Source organism: Lytechinus variegatus, chromosome 17 (genome assembly GCF_018143015.1).
Source record: "Lytechinus variegatus isolate NC3 chromosome 17, Lvar_3.0, whole genome shotgun sequence".
Classification (NCBI taxonomy): Eukaryota; Metazoa; Echinodermata; class Echinoidea; order Temnopleuroida; family Toxopneustidae; genus Lytechinus; species Lytechinus variegatus.
The window spans coordinates 18,760,564-18,782,478 of NC_054756.1; the positions used below are offsets into that span (position 1 = coordinate 18,760,564).

Consider the following 21,915-nt stretch of genomic DNA (forward strand, 5'->3'; position numbering starts at 1 on the left):
TGGTCTAGAAACAGATGATCTAATTCTCAGATCATCATAGCTAAATCCCCTTAGTCTGTAATATCGCTTGGTCTAATTACCAGTTGGTCCGACCATCATAGACTAAGTGGTAAGACCAGGGCCCCGTCTTACAAAGAGTTACGATTGATCCGATCAATCGTAACTCTATGGAAATCCATCAGTGCCATAATTTTTTCTACAGGAAATTTGCAAAATGTCCTTTGTAAACAAAGGAGAACATACCAAATTGTCAAGAAATCAATGGATTCATGGATATACATTCATATCTAGAAAATCTTTTGAACAAACATGCATTTTATATGTTGATTTTGCTGGCTTTCCATAGTTGCAATTGATCTGATCAATCACAGCTCCTTGTAAGGCTGCCCCTGGTGGATATTTAGACAAAATGGGATTAGCCTAACTAGAAATTCGAGAAAATTGTACTTTGGCTATAAAAAAGCAGCTAGAAAAAACGGTTACCACCGTAGATGAAATAGGATATTAAGTCCATGTGAGATGAGACCGAAAGGAAAGTAGACAAAGTGAATGTAGGCCAGTTAGCAATGATACCCATTTAAAGAAAATTGGTTGTTTTATTTTCATGAGCTGACGAGGAATGGAATATTTGATGGTTTGGTATTTAATATGTGAATATCAGGATATCATTCTTTTCTTTCTGTTTTAGTTAGTCATCATGAAAATACTAGTGGTAACTTTGTAATAAAACATTGGAAGAAATGAGGATTTTTTTTTGTTCATCTTAACAGCTGAATATGTACTTTTTGGAGGGAAACTTCAAGAAATGATTAATGTAATCACTAATGTATTGCAGTTATGATGTGAAGCTTACGTTTTGTATTTATTAGAAAGTCTCTCATCCCTGAAATAATTTGCACTCTTTATCATAATTTACATGTGTTATCATAATGATGCGCATCTGATAATGAATTGAAGTTCTCATTTATTACTTGAATGCACTTTTAGGACTTTAAACAAAATTTTGGATAAATGAATTATTTTTTGCATTTTATGCATGAAGTTGAAACATTTGATTATCACTGTATAGTTATGGCTTCTAAAAACAGTACAGGCTTATCATTATACACAAGTGGTAGATTTTGGGAATGGAGAGATTTATTGTAAAAAAATACTTGTAAATGTATGAATGTTTATTGATCAAGAAGTATTCTACATTATTCTATATTGTTACTTTTTATTACCCAGTACCTTTCAAAAATTCTTGCCAATGTAATGATGGTATCACAAGAGCATGTATTGAAAAATAATTTTTTTTAAATGTCTTTATCAGTCGCAGAAAAAAAAGCTGTTCATCTGGTACATGCCAATTTATGATATTTTCAGATTATGTGATTTATTCAAATAGGATTTTCAATATTTATCATTTAAAACTGGCACAGGGCTATTAAACAGTGCGTCCCTGAAAAAAGGAAACTGAGATTGCCACATCTTTTTTCTTTAAATGAAAATTAATCATAATACATCATCATACAATTCAGTTATTCCTCTTCATTTCGATATCTAATATGTGATGAACACTTCACGTATTAATGAGCAAGATGAGTTTGAAATGTTAATGTAAAAATCAGGTTGCGCAGAAAAATTAGACAAGGTGGGGTCGTGATACGACAACAGTGCTTATTCGACGATTGACTCATTAGCATTTCTTTTGTATTTTTTCTTAAGTTTCTCTCACTGATCCCTGAAATTGGAGTGGATTCAGATTCTTACATGAGTTTCTGCACAAATCGTTTCTGATAGGCCTAAATATTTATTGTTCATAACCTGCCATGCGTGTATGATTTGCTAAGCTGTTGGTCTCAAATTAAAGATGAGATTCCACTCTTATCGGTATCAAATTCATAGTAAAAACATGTTTGATAATTGTGAAATTTAATTCTGAAGACAGGTTTCTTTTTTGTGGGACGCATTGTATATTGTCAAACTTTGCTGCCCATGTAATTAGAATAGTAGATACTTTACCCTTAAACTATTTATTATGTATAGTACGTTCTCCTTAATGCCGTCCTGAATTCTATATTAACAACCAACATTTTAACTATTTTAGCCCGTTTTTTTTTTATTTCAAGTATTTTAAATATATATGTATATATGTATAAAAGTCTAAAAATATAATATTTTAATGTATTTATAATTGGGCAAGGTATTTATGGTAGTTTCACTCATTTTTAAACAGATGTGGGTATTCAGTTCATTTTGTTATTTTTTTTTAATTCTTATTAATGGTTTTAAAGTTAACTTAAAAAAATATTATTCAGTTCTTCATTTTGTTAATTTTTCATTCTTTTTAATGGTTTTAAAGTTAAAAAATAATTATTTGATGCTGTGATCATTGATCCCATCCTTTGTTAATTTGTAGTGGTGATACATGTATGTTTGCTGTTAACAAGTATCTTTTGTGTTTGAAAGGACACAAGAAATATGAACCTTAAAAATATTTCTTTAATAAGATGACTTTTCTCATCAAGAGAGAAAAAACTATATTAGAAGGTTGATTTTTGTTTTAAAAAATTATTTTGCTCAAACATCAATACATACTTGGAAAGTAATCTCTGTTCCCCATTACTTGTAATATGTGAAGTGCATTTGAATGATTTTTCAGGGGAGCGTTTCATGAATATTATCGTCCGACAAGTTGTGAGGTCTGACAACTTTCCTTGATTATGATTGGCAGAGAGGCATTTTTACCATAGCAACTGTCGGATAAAACAGTACTTGTCGGACAAAACATCTGACAAGTCCTTTCATGAAACGCTCCCCAGATCTTTCATCAAATCTGTGAGTTGGAATAATTCAGTAGCACTGTTTTTTTTTCAATCTGATCTGTATTACCAATGCATATTTCAAGTTAATGTATTTGTCTGATATGCAGATGTACAATGTATTTATTTGAAGAGAGCTGGTGGAAGCCATTCATATTAGGTGCTACCCTTTATGAATAAACCAATTTCTTGTGCTGTGAAAGATGAAATTATTATTTTCCTGTATTCTTTATCTCCTGAATGCTAGAATATGTTCTGGTACAATATAATACATAACAGTTTCCCTACCCCACCCCCCCCCAAAAAAGGTTACGTTGATGGTCTGCCTTTCTCTTCTCTACCTCCCCCTCTATCCCTCTCTGTTCACTTACATGTATGTGGTATAAACTTAACACTCTTTGTTGGATCGCATGAAGAAAATGCTCAATTATCTGCAATTAATTCAGTCAACCTCGGTAAATTGTGTGTGTGTATTGTGTTTATGGGGGGGCACATACATGTACTTGTACTGAATATTTATATGACCTCTTTCCCTTTCCCCTCCCCCTCTCCCATTCTCTCTGTATAAAATGGAATGTCAGAACAAGACTCAAGATACTCCAATATCACAAATCAACAATTCTCACTTGAATATTTATTGCTGTCTTTGACATACAAATACCACTCTACATTCATGGAGTTGTCTCCCCAAAAGGTACATGCACATATATGTACTGTACAAACTCTGCTTGAACATAACAGTACACAATAATTTCATTTTTTTTCCAAAATCTTCATTAAAAGTACTTTACACCTGTGTATTGTACTCTAGCTGGAAAGGAAAAAAAAATCTGACATAAAAAAAGAGGTATGCACTTCATCTGTGCCTTCACACATCGATCATGTGAACATGAAAATCCAATCATATACATGAACAGTACAAAACTGATACTAAAAACAAATAAAAATGGTCAAGGTATAAAACAAAATACAGAGTACCTCTCCAACTGTGCCGTCCTGAGAAGCCTACAGAGCATGGTTCACAAATGGGCCTGAATTAATTTTCAAATTTAGTTTGAACTAAAAAAAAAGCAATTCATTTCATTTTGAACTATTTCTCTAATATTCACTACTCTATTTGCAGAGTAGAGATTCCTCTGATTAAATGGAACTGCCTTAAATGTATCTGCCATTCACGTAAAATCAATGGCACATAAGTCATACATGTACCTGGGCCCCACCTTTCAAAGAGTTACGATTGATGCGATCAATCTCCAGTATAGGGAAATCCATCAATATTTCTTCAGGAAATCTGCTCAATGTCCTTTGGAAACAAAGAGAAGCACACTGAATTGTCAAGAAAACAGTGAATGTGCAAATGTACATCATTCCTAGAAAATATTTGGAACAAACATGTATTATAGATGTTGACATTGCTTTGCTTTCCATTGTTGCAATTGATCAGATCAATCACAAATCTTTATAAGACGGGGCCACATTGTAGATAAAAATGTCTGTAAGCGCTCAGAGACGTTATTCTGATGTGGTCAGCCGATAGAAGTTATGATCTTATTCATATACAAAGTACAATGTAGATACAATGTAGAAGAAAAAAAATCAACTTGAAAATCAAAAAGTATTTTCATCTCAAGATATTAAAGTTCACACACAAATCATTTTGGTTATCACATATAAAATTGAATTTGAAATTGACACACCATATCAACATTCTTTTAAAAGATGTAATGCTAAAGCATGTTTAAAACGACATTCATTTCAAGCAAAGATTGAGAATGGGTGTTTTTGTTAATGGTGCTACATGATGTATGTATGAAATTGCCTAAAATGTGTATAAATAAGATTTGAATATATGCAAAGAACACTGTTTACCCATGCAAATAAAGGGAAGTTAACTCAATTTGCTAGTTCTTAACATCCAGCTCGAAAAGAGAGCCGTTTTTATCCATTCCATATTAAAGGGAACTTAAACATTTGGAATACGTGCACTTGTGTGGAAAGAGAAAAATCAAAGAATAAGAACAAAGAAAATTTGAGAAAAATCAAACAAATGATGAGAAAGTTATGAGCTTTGATTATTGCGATTACTAAATGCTATAGATATCCTCCTATTGGCAATGTGACAAAGATGTGTGATGTCACATGTGAACAACGTTCCCTTTGATAGACTATATAATACTCCCAAAATGTATCTTTTGCTCTTTCTTATAAAACTCTTTATCCATGTTTTCTTTGAAAACTGTATTACATGCCCTCCTATAGAAAGAATACATGATCTACTGATAGATGTGACAAAAGAGGCAATTTAAGTGAAATATAAACAATACAAAAGTACTAGGAAAGTTGTTCACAAGTGACATCACGCATCTTTGTTGCATTGCCAATTGGAGGATCTCAACAGCATTAGTGATTACAATATTCAAATGCTTATAACTTTCTCATTATTTGTCAGATTTTTTTCAAACTTTTGTTGATCTGTTTCTATGATTTTTCTGTTTTCACACAAACTATCTTGATCCAAAGGTTTCATATTTCTTGAAGGAAAATCACTGTTCATGGTATGCAGATATTCACTAGTAGCCCCCCAATGCAAGAAAGTATTATTTATTACACAAATTTAAAAAGTCCACAAAGAAAATAACAAAAAAACAGGCAAGAAGTTAAGCAATACAAAAAAATAGAAAGTAAATAATTTCATGAGCAATTATAATGGTTCGTAAATTCATGTAATTTAAATTTGCAAAAAACACAAACCAAAGTTGGACTCAACACCACTAAATTACTTGAATTCATGAAACCATCTTCTTTATGGAAGAAAAAAATAGCAACTTAGAAACATACACATGTAGGCCTAAATTCACAAAGGTGGTTTTGAAAACCCAAGGTTGAATCCATGGTTTATGAAGTTTTCCTGTATAAATTACGCTTGATTTTTAGTGCGTATCAGGCGCGTGTAAAAAACTGTCCAATGCTGATGTGCGCTTTTGTCACAGTGCGCCAAACTGACGCTGTTGCCATGGTTATCTACACTTTTTTATTCATAAGTCCACTCTTCAAACAGTGGACTTTTTAATGAAATAGCGTATCTAACCATGGTAACAGAAGTCAATTTGGCACACTGTGACAAAAGGGCACATCAGCATTGGACAGTTTTTATACGCGCGTCCAATACAATGTACGTACTAAATTAAGTGCTATTTACACAGGAAATCTGCATAAACCATGGATTCAACCGTGGGTTTTCAAAACCACCTTTGTGAATTTGGACCAAATAAACTGACATCTGATTTGATATTACCTTGGTTTTTTTTCTTAGTACATGTATGGTTCACCTTCAAACATTGCAAATTTCATAAAAATAGGATGAGTAATGAAGCTATTGAATTTCAAAGTTCAGCAATATTTTGTGAAAATAGTTACATGTATATACCTGTATGTAAATCATCATGAATATTCATTAGGAGGGCTGATGTCACATCCCCACTTTCCATTTCTTAATGTTATTACAAGAAATTGTTTAATTTTTAATATGTGTGAATAATAGGTCTCCTTTATAATGAAATAGGTTGCAGCAATGAATATCTAATGCACTAAAACAGTTATCAATCAAATTTCAGTCCTTGGTAGAAAAAAATTTGAATAAACCTTTTTTCAGATACTCAAATACAAAAGAACAAGTGATGACATAATCAATTTGCTCGTTGAATATTCATGTACACACGCCTAGAACTGTTTCACGGGAATAATGCAAATCTTAAAAAAAATTGTCTGATTTTTCTTTATCTGTTAACCATATAATTTCCAGCTCGGAGCATCCCTTTTACTCTGAAACACAATCCAGTCATTACCAAAGGATTTTTCCTCAATTCCAATTGAGTAAAAACGAATAGACATTTTCATTCACCATGAATGATCAAAACACCAGAAATCTGATATTGTTGTTTAGTATCAAAACTTTAAACACATCAAATGTCAAACAATAAATAAGGAAAAAATTATCAAATTCATGTACATGGCATTTTTGGGAGAACACTTTTTATATGATACACATAGAAAATATGAAAAAATAATCATGTTCAACCCAAGGTGCAACAAAATAAATATCCATAAAAAATATATGTGTCTGGTGCTATAAATAAGCATAGCAATCAAAGAGCTGTTTCATTTTAAATGAATATTTGCAAATACAACCAATAATGAGCAATTTAAGGAGTTGATACTCGGACACAAAATATCCCTTTTCCCCTTTTATTATTAAATTCAAAGTATTTCACACCTCATACCATACTTCCTACCTCTGATTGCAAAGTCATATAAAAAATGTCCTTTCATTTTTTTACAATAATGTTTTGCTTTTTTTCAGTCAAACAATCCTTGTCAAACTTAAAGGTAGAAGTACATGTAGAATGTGACGGTGATTCGTTGTAAAAATAAATCCCTGAAAAAAAAGAAGTCGCCTAAAAATCGAAACTGAAAATGTATGATTGACCAGAGACACCATCCAAATTCGATTCCATTTCTTTAACAGGATTTTTGTAATGTTAAACATTGTCTTCAACCTGGTTTGGCTTGTAAGATTATCAACCAATATACAATGGTACTTAAAGGTTAGTGAACCCCATCAAAAAATGAACATACATGTATTTAACGTGTTCAAGTTCTTCCATGTTTTTCATTGTGCAGTCAAGTGATATAATAATAATAATAGGCATTTATATAGCGCCATCTATCTAGAAATATTCTATTCCGAGGCGCACAAGAAAAGAAAGAATGAGAAAGTTTGGAAGAGTGTCAAAGTGCCAATAACTAATACTGTTAGAAAAGATAAGATTTCAGTTTGGATTTAAAGGTCTCCAGAAATTGTATAATTCTTAAATTTAATGGCAAATTATTCCAGAGAGGTGCTGAGGCAGAGAAAGCTCGTGCACCATATGCTACACGTGTCTTGGGAGTCTTAAGAAGTTGCTGGTGTGATGATCTCAGGCTTCTAGCTGGTGCATAAGGCGTGACAAGGTCTTGTAGATATTTTGGTGCCAAACCATTAAACATATAATATCATATTCGATACTGTTTGGGGTTTTTTTTGTTCGCTGACCATTTTTGTGCTGCTGTCTACAATGAAAAAAGTAGTGCATTTTGTGATGGGGTTCATCGCCTCTGAGCAACTGCATATTATTACGCTGGGTTCTATTTTCTATTCAATCTGGCTTCATTGGAAAGAATAAGACTTTGGATAATCCCAAACCACCAATAAAAGGATGTTTTATTCAGACAGAAAAAGAGTCCGAATGAAATCGTTTCAAACAAAGCCATGTCTTTATCAGTCCACTATATACATGTAGATGCAAGAATCAAAAAGTCCATTACAAATCAATTTGCAACTCTCGCCATGTAAAGGATATAATAAATAAAGGCACTTGGTACATATACTTAACACACATAAAGCTCTTTCATATCAATTTATCCATTTACAAACACATATATAAACAATTATCTGGAAACTTAGCCTTCTGTCTTCGCTATCAGCATCACAATTTTCCAGTTGCTCTGTAAAACATCAAAACTGAACAGATCCCAAATTATTTCATGTCTCTGGCAGACGACTCCAAATTATGAAATTTTAATACGTACAGCATTTAAATAGGAATTCAAATTTAATTTGTTCCTGGACCCACTTTTTACCAAAGCTTATGACTCAAAATTATTACACAATGCCTAATTATGTTTATGCTGATTCTGCAAAACACATATCGACAAGATTTTTGTTTCTAAATTAGAACTTTAAAAATCAAACCCTGCCTTGAAAATATATTTTGTCTTAAGTGGCAGATGAAGTGATTTGGTTCGCTAGCATATATTAAAAACTCTAAGGCCCAAATTCACACAGGTGGTTTTAAATGCGTGCTTCGAAGTCATGGATAAATTACGCTCAATTATGCATGTCAATAGAAGGTCCAAGGTGTGAACTTTCAGCTTAATTTATGTTTGTTGCTATAAAGGTTCTGGCCTTAATAAATCCACTGATGTTTAGATCATCAGTCCACTGCTTATCTAAATTAATTTACATTAACAGTGGACTAAAACCATGGTAAAAGGCATGAACTATACCACCCTATGATAGAACCATGCATACAATCATTGGACACTATAAATATGATTGCTGAATTATGTGTAATCCACACAAGAAATTTGCATAATTCAATGTGAATTTGGACCCATGACTTGGTGAAGAAATGAACGTCAAGACGAGTAATAAGGATCCCTCATCTTCAGGGACTCAGTTTTAAGGGGAGTGAGAGCGATCGCTTGCTACTTCTCGCCTTAATCCATTTCAGGTAGAGCGATTTATCACTCACCTTAGCGAAATACATTTTTTTGTGACATACGATATGATAAAAGCAGAAAACCTACAAATCAGGCAACATAATTCACATTTAGTTTGTACAACATTTTTAATTCCCTGTATAATCTCTATTCTGATATTACTTAATCTGAATGTAAAACAAGAGTGTCAGTCAGTGATCCCCTACCACTCCCCTTAAAACATTTAGGAGAACTGTTTTATTGGCTCCCCTCTTAATTAAAAAAACTGAATCCCTGCATCTTCTGGATAAAGATGCCAGCCATGCAGTCAGGACACTATTTCATGGAAGCTTTCACTAATCGACATTTAAAATAGAAGCAATTAGACACATATACTTCTTGGCCAATCTCAACCCAGAAACGTTGTCAGATGACAAAAAGCTGATGAAAGGTCTCCCTGATAATTCAAAGCATACATGAACTATGTTCGACATAGGACCACAACATTTTCTCCACACTGCCAAATCATACGCTGGCCTTCAGGCTCTTGCACTGAAAACCTGATGCAGTTTTGAAAGCAGCAACGAGAACATAAAACCTCTTTCTTCAACCTCCACGTGGACAGCAGCCCCCGATCATCCACTCACACTCTCTCAGCTACTATCGTCCGATGAATACTCGTCGCTGTCCTCCTCGTCGTCTAATGCGTCCTCGTCGGCATACTCGTCATCAGTGTTCTCTTCGTCATCCTCGACATATCCTTCTCGTTTGCGTTTTCTGGCGAGTCTCTTCTGTATAGTTGCCTCACTGAGGGGCGTCTTATGAACCTCAACCAAAGGGTATATGTGTTCTATTGCTTTGCTGATGTTGTCTACTGCTGGTGCTGTTGTCAAAAAATGAGGGGGGGGGGGCAAAGCAAAACAAAATAAAATACATAAGTGTATGTAAATAATTGCAATGAAAGACATGACAACTTTCAGAGCTTCATTTACTGGATAAAATCCAAGTTCTATATTCACTTGGTAAGAGAGCACTTCTGGCTTTTTTCTCAGATAGCCTACTATCAAATAAAGCCATATGATGGCTTGGTTCAATAAGTTCAATGCTCAATTGCCATTTGATCTACATTACACTTGGTTCAATACAGTACCCAGTTAAAGGTAGAACAATTTTGTTGTTGTTTTAGCCTATACAGCACGTGTCATTCAGTGGTGAATATTTATCTAATGCCTGATTAACCTTTAAAAAAGGCTGTGTCTGTTATGATAGTTATATCAAATGCCTACCAACTGGAAAAAGATTGTTTTGCGAAAGGCCGAGTGAATGCGAGGACTAAATGTTCAAGCCCAGTCACAGGGCGTTAAGGGTGAGGGGAGATGAGTCGCAAGGCAGTCATAAGCCTCGACACCGCACACTTTGCGATCCGATCTGCGACTCACGCATGCGCTTTTGCTTTTTGGCGTATCATCTGAGAAATTGCGCTTACTACTGCGTATGCGCGTTGTTTATCATAATACGCGTTATGCAACTCTGCTGTCTGATTGGCTGAAGGTTGGATTGAGCTTGCGATCCAGTCATAAGGATTCAACATGTCAAATCCTTCCGATTTTCCTTGCGACTTGTCTCTGACCGGTCTGCGACTGTGAAGCTGACAAGCGCTGTGACGTCACCTCTCCCCTCACCCAGTCGCAAGTCAGTCGGCGACCGGTCTGGTCGTAAGGTGTGCGGTGGCCTTAAGTCGCACGATCTCACGCTCACCCTGGTCGCGCCAATTCTTTTTGTAGGCCCTCTCGTCTCATGTCATCCACTACATGACAAGGAATATAGCCAAGTCGCGAGGTCTTGTCAAAAGGCTACTGCCCAGTTGGTCAAATAACCACTGGATAACTTGATATTTTTTAATTCGTCAAATGAAACCTTGATTCATGAACAGCTCACTGGAATTAAAAATGGTTTTCGACCAAGTGGATAGTAGATGAAATAGGTGTAGGCCAACTGGCAAATAGACTGAATGCAAAAAAGGCCTTATTTTGGCCTGAAAATATGGAAGCAGAAAAGAGCACTACAGCTTACCTGTGACTGTGATGCTTCCTGTTGAGAAGATCTTCAGCGTTGCCCTGGGATTGTACATCTTGTAGGTGACAGCTGGATGTAACTCAGGCTCATAGCTGAATTCAAATCAGAATGATCCAAATGAGATTATAAGGCATTGGTTAAAGGCATAGGCTAACATTACAAAGGTCTTATTTTGAAAAGTAATGAACTTCAATAATTCATGTTGTCTTGAGATGGATTAATAAACACCCACGATTAGATAAAAAATCCAAATTTGTGCAGACATGATCCAATAAATCTGTGGCTGAAAAATAATCATTTACTACATGTAGATGTCTGAAGATGGTATTTCAGGTCACTTTATATTTTCCCTTTAAAGCACTAAATAATGATTTCAAGGCACAAGTTTTGTGGGGATTTTTATAACAAATCACAGACACAGGGAACAAGAAGGACCTTGCAGCTCACATTTCTAAAAGAAGTCAAATTGATGTTAGCCAATGCATTTATTACTTTTCAAAATCTGAGCTGTAATATCCCAACTTTTGCCTGTGTCTGTGATATGTGGTAAAAAAATAAAGCCTTAAAAAATGCTCCTTATAATCAAAATTTAATTATGATTTTCTCTTGCGTTTATCAGGGCTTTAATTGTGACAACAATTTTGGGATGTCAATGACAGGAAAAAAAAGATTGAATTTCTCTGCCAGAGATAATAGAATACATGAAATCAGAATACTTTTGCAGTTATTTGTACATTTTCCCTTTTTATTTTATTTTTATTTAAATAGATAGCCCAAAACTGAGGAAGCCAGATAGACTTTAATGAAACAATGGGAACTCACCTTGCACTACTTGGATGCCTTTGGGAGAAGTCCCTGATACGTATAGCAAACGGCAGTGAGCAGGTCCCTAATACATTCACAACCTTATACCTTGAAAACCGTACCTGCAAATGAAAGATATACATAGGTGTAACACAATGCAATCATTTACCTTTCTATAGCACAGAGGCTGTATATACAGGAAATTTGGGACCACAAACACGCAGCTTTGCGATTGATCGTATAATGTATTTGTATAACTGATTGCACATAACATTGAATACAATCAATTGTATATCAATTTTATGATCGATTAAAAGGCTTTTTTCAGGAGGCTCTGGTCTTTCAGATATGTACTTGGGGCATCAAAACTCACCTTGTACCAGAAACAGATATCAAGGGATGCATCGATTCAATTTAAATGGTTTCAACCCCCCTTTCATGTATGTTGCATATTTTTACATTTTATATACCGGTACTTTTTTATGTGTCATATAAGACAGATTGTAATCGTCAACCTTTGAAGCCGTGTATTTCAGGCTATGGGCTTGGTGCAACATTTCAGCCTATTGCTAGTCTAAATATCCAGCTTTCTGAAGCCAGGTGAATGACAATGACTTGTAGAGTTTACTTGGTATTATTACTATAAATTAAACCACATCATTGCTGACATGACTGGCATTAACTGCCAATATTTCTGATTTTATTTTTAAAAAATGCTGAACACCATGAAGTTTACAAAAAAATTCGAGCAATTTGACAGTTTGACTTACATTGAAACCCATTTTCTGCAGTGCCCTGGCACACTTTCTTGCAGTCTTCTTTGCATGCTCTTCGCTAGAACAAAAAAACAAAACAAAAACAATTCATATATATATTTCATGACTCAATTCTCTATGTCACTCCATCGACCTACCTACATTTACTGAAATAACATACAATTGCAGGTCTAAGTCGGACACTACCCTAGGAATTTGTATGCAAAAAAAAACAATCATATTCAATATTCTTTCTCATTCTGGTAGACAATTTGTTATTGCTCAGTGATGCAACGTCTGCATTGCATTCTGTCAGGAGACGATACATAAGGGATTGCTTTTGATACCAAATTTACATCAGGGTGAACTTTTTTTAAATGAAGGGAAGATGAGGGGGGAGGGGGTGCAAAACATTACATGGGCGCTCAGGATGATTTCGGGTGACATGCTCAAAAGCTCTAGAAAATTTCCATTCACTGCAATGTTAACCCTAAATAGACTGGTCTATTTCGACGCCTAAGAAGACTTGGGGGGACATGATCTCGGCCGTCGATCGCGCGATCGTGACGAAAATTGGCACACGCGTTACCCATGGCATTATCTACAAAACTATAACATCAAATTCTGCAAAAAATCTCATGTCTCATTAATTATGCTAATTTATGCGTAAAATCATAAGTTTGCTCTAATTAATAAAATAATGCCCCTGAAATGCTAATTTTTGTTTCACATACTCTAGATAGGCATCTGATCAAATTGATTATAAAAAAATTTCAAAATCACATTTATTTTCTTATGTATTCTATTGTTTTCTAAATTTCTTATGTATTTCTTTGTTTTTCGACTTTTTGTTTTTTATTGTTTTTTCAATGGAAATTGTTGGGGACTTTATTTTGACCATAAAAAAGATAAATTAATTGATTTTAAGCAGTAAAAGGAAAAATAATGATGCATTTGTGAATATTGGCTAAGAACACTATTTGCATTGGATTTGTACACAAATTCACGTTTTTTAGTAATGTTGGGTCTGCATGCACTTACGAAATGTTGCGTAATTTTGGAACCGCGTACCCGGGGGTCACAATTTTGGTCTCAAAAGTTGCGCGAGACTTGAAAGTAAAAAGTCAGCGAGCAACGCGGTCAAAAAATTTCGCGCGGCGGATTTATCGCGAAAAATGTTGAGGGGGGGGGCTGAATCAGCCCCCCCCCCCAGTCTTTTTAGGGTTAAAGCTTTTCCAGTGTTGCAGATCCAGCCAGTAGGATTGGACAAGTAGGCCCCCCCCCAAAAAAAAAATTACCTGGGAAGAGTCCATACATACCTATCATTGCCTGTGATGGTGATTTTACCTGATGACCAGATGGTAGCAGTGGCTGGGGGATTGCGAAACCTCATGTTCACTTTCTGCAGAAAATAAAAAGAATTTCAAGAATGTAAACATATACAGTCTCAATATTTAGGAAAGTATCAAACAAAAGAGTTACCAGATGCTGATGGCAGAATAGCAGAGTGCTACATAAGCACTTGCCCAATTGCCCGGGGCAAGTAAAAGTTAAAATTAGGCAAGTGTTTTGAAGTAAAGACCAAAACTACTTGCTCGAATTAGGCAAGCAAAGTTCTCACAGTAGAATTACCAAAAGTAGGGTCGATATGATATACCGACCCTAAATCTGGTCATGGCGGGCATGATAAAATTACTTTGTAAAAAGAAAGAACAAGGTTCATCAATTCATGTCAAAAGAGAGAAAAGAAAGGTCAATGGTTTCTAAAACCGTAATGTATTTTTTTGAAGAGGTAAAACTTTTTTCAAGGATTTTTTGGGGCAAGTGAAATAGATTTTGGGGCAAGTATATTCAAATTATTTAGAAATTTATTTGCCCGACAGGGCAAGCGGATATAAAAAGTTATGCAGCACCCTGGAATAGCTATTGAATGGTGATAGCAGAATAGCTATCAGATGCTGATAACATAGTCTAAACTATCAGATGCTGATAGCTGAAGAGTTATCGGATGCTGATAGCAAAATAACTATCAGATCTGGATAGCAGAATAGCTGCTGATAACAGAGTAGCTATCAGATGCTGATGGTACAATAGCATCAGATGCTGATAGTAGAATACATGTACCGTAGCAACCAGATGCTACATAATATGTAATAACAGAATAGCTATCAGAAGCTGATACCAGAATAGCTGCCAATAGCAGAATAGCTATCAGATGCTGATAGAAGCAAAGCTAAAAGCTATAAGGTTTCTCCTTTAAAATTCAACACTAAAAAAAAACATGAGAAAATCTCACCCCGTATTCTCTCCGGTACTCCACATTGGCGCCAGACTGTCCTATCCTCCTAAGATTGAGATGGCATCTCACACTAAAAGCACACACAACGTTATTGATGTAAATGTCTACACTCGGTTCATTGCCGATTCCATCCTCCCCTCCTCCTTTCTTCTCCACCTCCTGCTCCTTCTTTATATGTACTGTTCCTTTGTCATCCACGTCAATTTCTAACCTTTCTTCTACCTTCACACCTTCTGTGTCGGCATCAACGCGCCTGATGGATGCATCGCGGTAGAACATTGACTCGGCATCTCCAGCAGTGTTCTCTTGCTTTACACTTGCATTCATGACGGAGGAATTCAAGTGCTGTGGTTGGGTGGCAAGCGAGGAAGAATTCATCATTGTTCTTACCAATCAATATAACAATGTTATTATGATTTCAATTAACGTTTTAATTTTGGTCCAGAGTAGTTTTCTCTCTACACAGACTTTAACGAACAGTGCTTCGGCAGTTTAGGACAGTTATGATGTGATTGTCAGACTCTGTGGCAAACAGGAAACAAGACCAAGGACAGCCTGTATTTCTTTTCAAAAGACAAAAATAAAGAGAAAGAACATACATGTACATATGTGTAATGAAATAATGAATCCTAGATCTATACATGTAGTCTGAAACAGACAATCATATTGTGTTTTGTGATGTCTTGTAAATCTTTTTTTTTTCTAAATTCCACACGCTTTATTAAAAAAAGTATACTGTGCATGCTCACATGAGTGTGACATATGCAATTTTGGCACATATGATAGAATTTCTGTCAATTTGAAGTAATTTTCATTAGGCCTAGCCCTAGGTCTATGTCTGATTTAGGTGTTAAGGATTATTTTGACATATTTTCATGACAAATAAGATCTAGGGTCCATTGCAAAAAGAGTTGCGTTTAATCGCATGTCAAAAAATCAACCGCAAGGCCAAATCAAGTTACGAATGATTTTTAGAGATGCGATCGATAGCAACTCTTTTTGCAACAGGCCCCTAGTCAGCTTTCTAATTTTTTGGGCAAGGATCAACTCAAGCAATTAGAATTTTCTAAAGCCAACTGATCTGTGCATGTAAATATCTGATTGGCACTAGATCTCGACTCTAGGCTTGAATTAACTTAAAGGTAAAGTCCACCCCAGAAAAGAAAGGTAAAGTCCACCCCAAAAAAGTTGATTTAAATAATTAAAGAAAAATTAAACATGAATAACGGTGAAAACTTCATCAAATCAGATGTAATACGAAAGTTATAATTTAAAGTTTCGCTTATTTTTCACGACTCAGTGATATGCAAATGAGAGAGTCAAAGATGTCACTATTTCTTTTGGTTTTTATTGTTTGAATTATACAATATTTCACTTTTTATGAATCTGACAATTAGGACCTCCTTGCCTGAACCACAAAATGTTAAAATAATGGAATTACACATGGTCAGGGGGGAATGAAACTTCATTACACATGACAATGACGAGAAAATAAAAATATTTCATATAATAAAATACAAAAGAAATAGTGAATGGGCGATATAATCAGTCCCCTCCTATGCATAATGAACAGGATGTGCATATAACTGTTTTGTGAAATTAAGCAAAACTTTATCATAACTTTCTTATTTTACATCCGATTTTGATGACACTTTCAGTGTTATATAATTGTTTGAATTTTCTATTTCTATTCATATCAGCTTTTTGTTGGAGTGGACTTATCCTTAAATCAAAAATGAGTTTATCACTTGATTATTGGAGTTTGACAGACGGCTCTACTGCCACTGCCTGCCCTGGCCCAGGCAGTCAGTAGAGGCACTGGTCAGAAAATTGGGATCGTCCCAGGGGATTTACAGGATCTGTTCCAGTTTTCAGATCAAAGATTTCTCTACACAAGAAATCTAGGAAAGTACATGGACCTTAATCTGTCAAGTGCTGACATCAAAGTGTTCTAGTCAATGAAAACATAGGCCCTATCAGCTTTCATAACAAGATTATTGGAAGATGGCAAGTCATAAAAAATAGATGGTAAACTGGCAGTCAGGACCATATTCGATATACCACTAACGAGAATGTTAATGCGAAAACGTTAGTTTCGAGGTTCAACCTGTTATGCAACATTGCGCAATACTTTGGCCGCTGTGCTATAGCTATGGGAAACCGACCTCCGGTTTTGACATTCGATGAAACAAAAAATTATTTCGCGCTATGTACAGGTTGGTTTATTTTCTAGTTCCCTGTGTTGGAAGATGAATAAATGAACTAGCGGTTCAGAATTTTTCAGAATAAACCAACCTGTACATTGGGCGAAATTCGCGTCGAAACAACAAGTTTGAATTTTGGCTAAGAAATCCTCAACGGTTGTTCGTACACTAGTCTCGGAAGGACAGTCGTAAGTTCGGACTGTCAACCCATATTAACACATACAGCCAGCACACGATCGACGTATGCGTAGCATGCAATATGCATTGACTGCGAGCACGCGCTATTCACATGCAAGCTTGGTATGCTGGCATTGCATAACACCATGAACACTGATGCTTTGTCTTTTCGGAATAGTCTTTCATTCGAATTCTTTAGTAATACCTTGCACTGTGCCTTACTATCTTCCCGTCCCCTTTCCCGTTCTTTAAATAGATATCATTAAGGCATTCGTAATGAAAATGATACAAAAGACAATTGCTGTATCATTGGAGTGTGAGAGGAGAATTGGTGAAAAATATTTATTTTGTGACGACTCAAATAATTGGCAAAAATACGATAAGATGTTTCAACGGTAAGACTACCAATCTACGGATAAGAGAAGGGTCTGTTACATACACTGCAATTTAGTTTTTTTTTTCGGGTCGAATCAGCTGCTTATTAGTTTGGCAGTACTCTGAGAGCAACTGGTAATATTATGGAGGCTGGGCTCCAATCAGAATTTGGGGATTCCAACCTGAAAATCAGTTGGCAGGTTGGAGTTTTATGCAACAGACCCCAGATATGCCAGAGTATAAAACTCCCGCCAACATCTCTTCGGTTGGTGTTCTTGTGCCATATTTGCTGTGTGTGCTTTCATGAACAGGGGCTATATGGAGAGATTAACTTTCATTAACCATACATATATTATTTTTTGGGTTTATCACCAATGACTGTGGAAGCGATTGGTCCCAAACTGGGACGATCAAAGAAAAATGTGCCATTTGTTATTTGTTGGAACAAAGAAATGCATTTCTCAGTGATTGACTCATGATGGACAAGCGTGGAATACTCTAATTTGGAATAACATAATTTTCTGTGAAGTATCGCTGTTCTAATGGCAGGTTAGCAATGGATTTCATTTTAAGGTAGGATACAAGAACTCCTGTACTTTAATAATCATAGTATATAGCGCTTATTTTACAAATGCTATGCTGAGCTAAGCTAGGCTACCCATGTGATTTCTCCATGGGCTGGAAGAGAGGATACAGAAGAGAGGGAGAGAGAGGGCGTGAGAGGGAAAGAGAAGCGGATAATCTTATGTGTATACAAGACGGTACGGGCAGACGGGTACACAATGTACTCTCATACTCATACACACCAGGCACACGGGAGTTACGCCAATGCGAGATCGTAGAATGTTTCGCATTTGAGAAAACGGCTGTGAAAATGCCGATCGAAATCCCTCTATGGGCATAAGTGAGCCATCAACGTTTCCACACTAATTTTTCCTTAGTGGAAAATCGAATATAGTCCTGACTGGGGGGGAATCGAGGTCACTGAATCTATTTTTAGCACTCCTTCCCCTATAAATTGCAGCCTAACTCATGTCCCACAGGGGTATTTAAACGATAAGAAACTGTCCACAGAAACAAGGACAATCTCAATTTATCGAGACATGATTTCTCTTGGTTTATGATGAGTATATCCTTGCTTTCTGGGACAGTCCCAATATTTGGACCAGCATCTCTACCGAGTACCGACAGTGTGGGGATATGACCAATCAATTTTTTTGTATGTCAGACCCCCCCCCCCCCGTTCAAGTCTTACTAGATCTAGTCTACCCAGTTGTTGCGTGTCCGGACGATCAACTTTAGAAAGTCATTTGGAAAAATTTACAAGTGAAGTTACATCAATTTTTAGTACAAAATATTACGAAATATTATAGAGAACAAAACAGAAGATTACTGCAACTATTGAATTCATATTTTTAGTGTAATCCAAAGACAAATCACAATGCTTATCCTACTAGGCCTAGATCTACTTCATTAAACTGGCCAAGTGACTTGCCAAGTCTTTGCCTTTGAGAACATTTCCAGATTGAGCAACTGACACTGTCTCAACAAAAAATCAGTCAGAGACACTGACGCAGGCAGACAGAAAACTTCATCAAATTGTCATCACGTTCATGAAGGTCCCACATATTAATAGGGGTCAGACGTGGACGTACTGCAAATTTTGTGGAATTACCCAGAAGCAGTGTACCTGCGGACGCATGCATGCATGTCACTCAATTATTCCAACATGCCCCAGCATTACTACTAGTAGTACTAGAGGTGCACATCCAATATTAGGAGACCATCTCCTATGTGGGAGATTATCTCTATAAAAGACTCAAAATCAGAGACTTTTGTAAAGAATTTGGGATTCAGTCTTCACTCTCCAATTTGGGAGCCCAATTTTCTTTGGTTTAGTTTGTTTACATTTGCTGCAAAAGCAAAAGAATTACCTTGACGGGAAAGGAAAATGTGATAAGCAGATTCCTCATGAAAAAATACAATTTTTCACCATCTACTTAAAAAAAATCACCATCTGCTTAAAGTTAAATCGCTTTAGTTTTGGTAGGATTTTTCAATTGTTATCCATACACAAAACAAGTTCTCGAGTTCTCACCTCTCAGCTCAGCAGTAGAGGCGCACGGCCAATATGGGAGACTCTCTCCAATAAGGGAGACAATCTCCCATATTGGAGACTTGCTTTGCAAAAGAACAAAAGAAACACCAACAAAAGTATGATTTTTTCCACCCAAACTTTTGTCCCACCGAGGTCAGAAGCCCAATTGTTTTGTGTGTGGAAGACAACAAAAATCCTTATAAAAACAAAAGTAGACGGTGAAAAGGGGTAATATTTCATGAGGAATATGCTTATCACATTTTTATTTGCCGCCAAGGTAATCCTTTTTAAGCAAATGTAAACAAAGAAAATTGGTCTCCAAAACTGGAGACTGTTTCTGAAATTGGATACCAAAATTCTTTATGAAAGTATCTGATATTGGAGATAATCTCTCTCATGGGAGACAGTCTCCAATATCGGCCGTGCGCCTCTACTGCTCAGACTCCAGAGTCAGCTGGTCAGACATAGACCAAAAGCTTCGGTCTCTGTTATGTTGGTTGTTCAGCTGAACTCTGTTGGCTTCACTCACCAAATACAGAGACCGAAGTTCTAGCGCGATCTGTACAGGGGACTCAATCATCAATGGCCATATGTTTATGTACTTAAAGATAAATTCCAGTTTTGGTAACGAACTCAAAATGACTTTTTACAGAATCTAATATAATGACCACCCAAGTGTCTGTATGAATAAAAAAAAAGTGCCAAAGGATTCTGGAAGAAATTGTGTTATTCCTGAGAAATAAGCAAAATAAGCGCGGATTCGGTCACTTCCGTCGGGTCTTTATTCCAGCAATAATTATACACTGTCCCACGTGTGCCTATCTGTGTTGGTGATCTTCAGTGTGAACGTTTTTCAGCGTAGATTTCAAGATTTCACAAAGTTCAGCTTATGTGACTGTTCCAAATCTAGATTCTCGATGATTTTCTGACAATTAAGCCTTGTTTTACAGACTTTCTCATGAAATCAGTGTTAACTGCAACTACTGGAATTTCTCTTTAAGATCGGATAAAACGGGGAAGTGAATTTGCACGACAGCTGAGGTAAGTCACCGTTTTTGTTCCTTTTAACTTGAGTTTGCCCGTTTTTGGCAATTAATGCCAACAGGGAATATTAATTTGCATTTTGGTCGTGTTAATTTTCAAAATTTTCATTAATTAAAGACAAAAATTGAAGAGCCCCGACGGGGGGATTTTGCATTGCAAGTCCCCTTAACTTGGCCTTATGCCTGGCTGCACGATAGCAAGCCGTCTGTGTGCAAGGAGAAATTTAAAAAAAATGTTAAAAAACTCCTCGAAACAGACGGCTGCCAGCTGTCTACGTCTAGTATAAGTCAGACAGTGTCTGAGCCTGAGCCTCTGAGTCTGACTGAGGCAAATATTTTTGGGTGGAAAAAAATTATGCTTTTGTCTTGACTGAGTTTTGTTTTACTTTTGTTGGTGTAACCGTGTTGATTCTTTTGCTCTTTTGCAAAGCAACTTTCCAATATGGGAGATTGTCACCCATATTGGAGAGAGTCTCCCTTGGCCGTGCGCCTCTACTGCCATGACTGCCCAGCCCCATATCCCAGGCCAGGCCAGGCCAGGGCCAGCGCCCAGAACCTGCCAACTCGCACCGGATGTGTCATGAATTCAACCGGGGCACAGCCGGGGAATCGACTTCGGAGTTCCGCTGGCAATCTTTCCTGTGCAGACAGATAGGCAATGAATTGGTCCCAAAACCGCGGCTTACTATTAAGAAACAAAATAAAGTTGTATCTTTCCAGCTCAGTGATTCCTTTATACAATGCATACGCAAATATGATGTGTGAAACTAAAGACCAGAAATTACAGAATGGTATTTTACCGGCTTTCCACAAGGCGACGTCGTCTTCAATGCGGGCTCAGACTCTGTAACAAATAACTACATCCACGTACCGCATACGTCAGATTGTATTCCGTGATCTCATTTTCTATTGGTCAGAAAAAGAGTACACTTAACGGGGAATTTAGCAAATTAAGAGAATTTCAAATGCATATTGAGATT

At 36.2% G+C, this 21,915-nt stretch overlaps 1 protein-coding gene across 3 annotated transcripts; it reads right to left on the reverse strand.

The window, feature by feature from the left end:
- Positions 1-8,037: 8,037 nt before the first annotated feature.
- Positions 8,038-21,821, reverse strand: LOC121430845 (TATA box-binding protein-like 1). 3 transcript variants are annotated; one of them, XM_041628267.1, is made up of 7 exons: positions 21,736-21,821; positions 15,036-15,601; positions 14,059-14,141; positions 12,755-12,818; positions 12,003-12,106; positions 11,178-11,272; positions 8,038-9,987 (listed from the first exon to the last, which is right to left on the reverse strand). In XM_041628267.1, exons 2-7 carry the CDS (start codon positions 15,417-15,419, stop codon positions 9,758-9,760), a joined length of 960 nt encoding a protein of 319 aa, XP_041484201.1. In that variant the 5' UTR covers positions 15,420-15,601; positions 21,736-21,821; the 3' UTR covers positions 8,038-9,757. The 3 variants fall into 3 exon arrangements, with proteins under 3 accessions (XP_041484201.1, XP_041484203.1, XP_041484202.1); XM_041628269.1 differs by having other exon boundaries at positions 15,036-15,383; positions 21,736-21,809; XM_041628268.1 differs by having other exon boundaries at positions 15,036-15,593; positions 21,736-21,808.
- Between the last annotated feature and the right edge of the window lie 94 nt (positions 21,822-21,915).

Coding starts and splice junctions, on each gene's coding strand:
- LOC121430845 (XM_041628267.1), bottom strand. CDS start 15,419: ATGATGAATTCTTCCTCGCTTGCCACCCAACCACAGCACTTGAATTCC. Junction 14,142..15,035: donor AGTACCGGAGAGAATACGGG/GTGAGATTTTCT, acceptor TATTTTCTGCAG/AAAGTGAACATGAGGTTTCG. Junction 11,273..12,002: donor AGGCATCCAAGTAGTGCAAG/GTGAGTTCCCAT, acceptor ATTTGAATTCAG/CTATGAGCCTGAGTTACATC.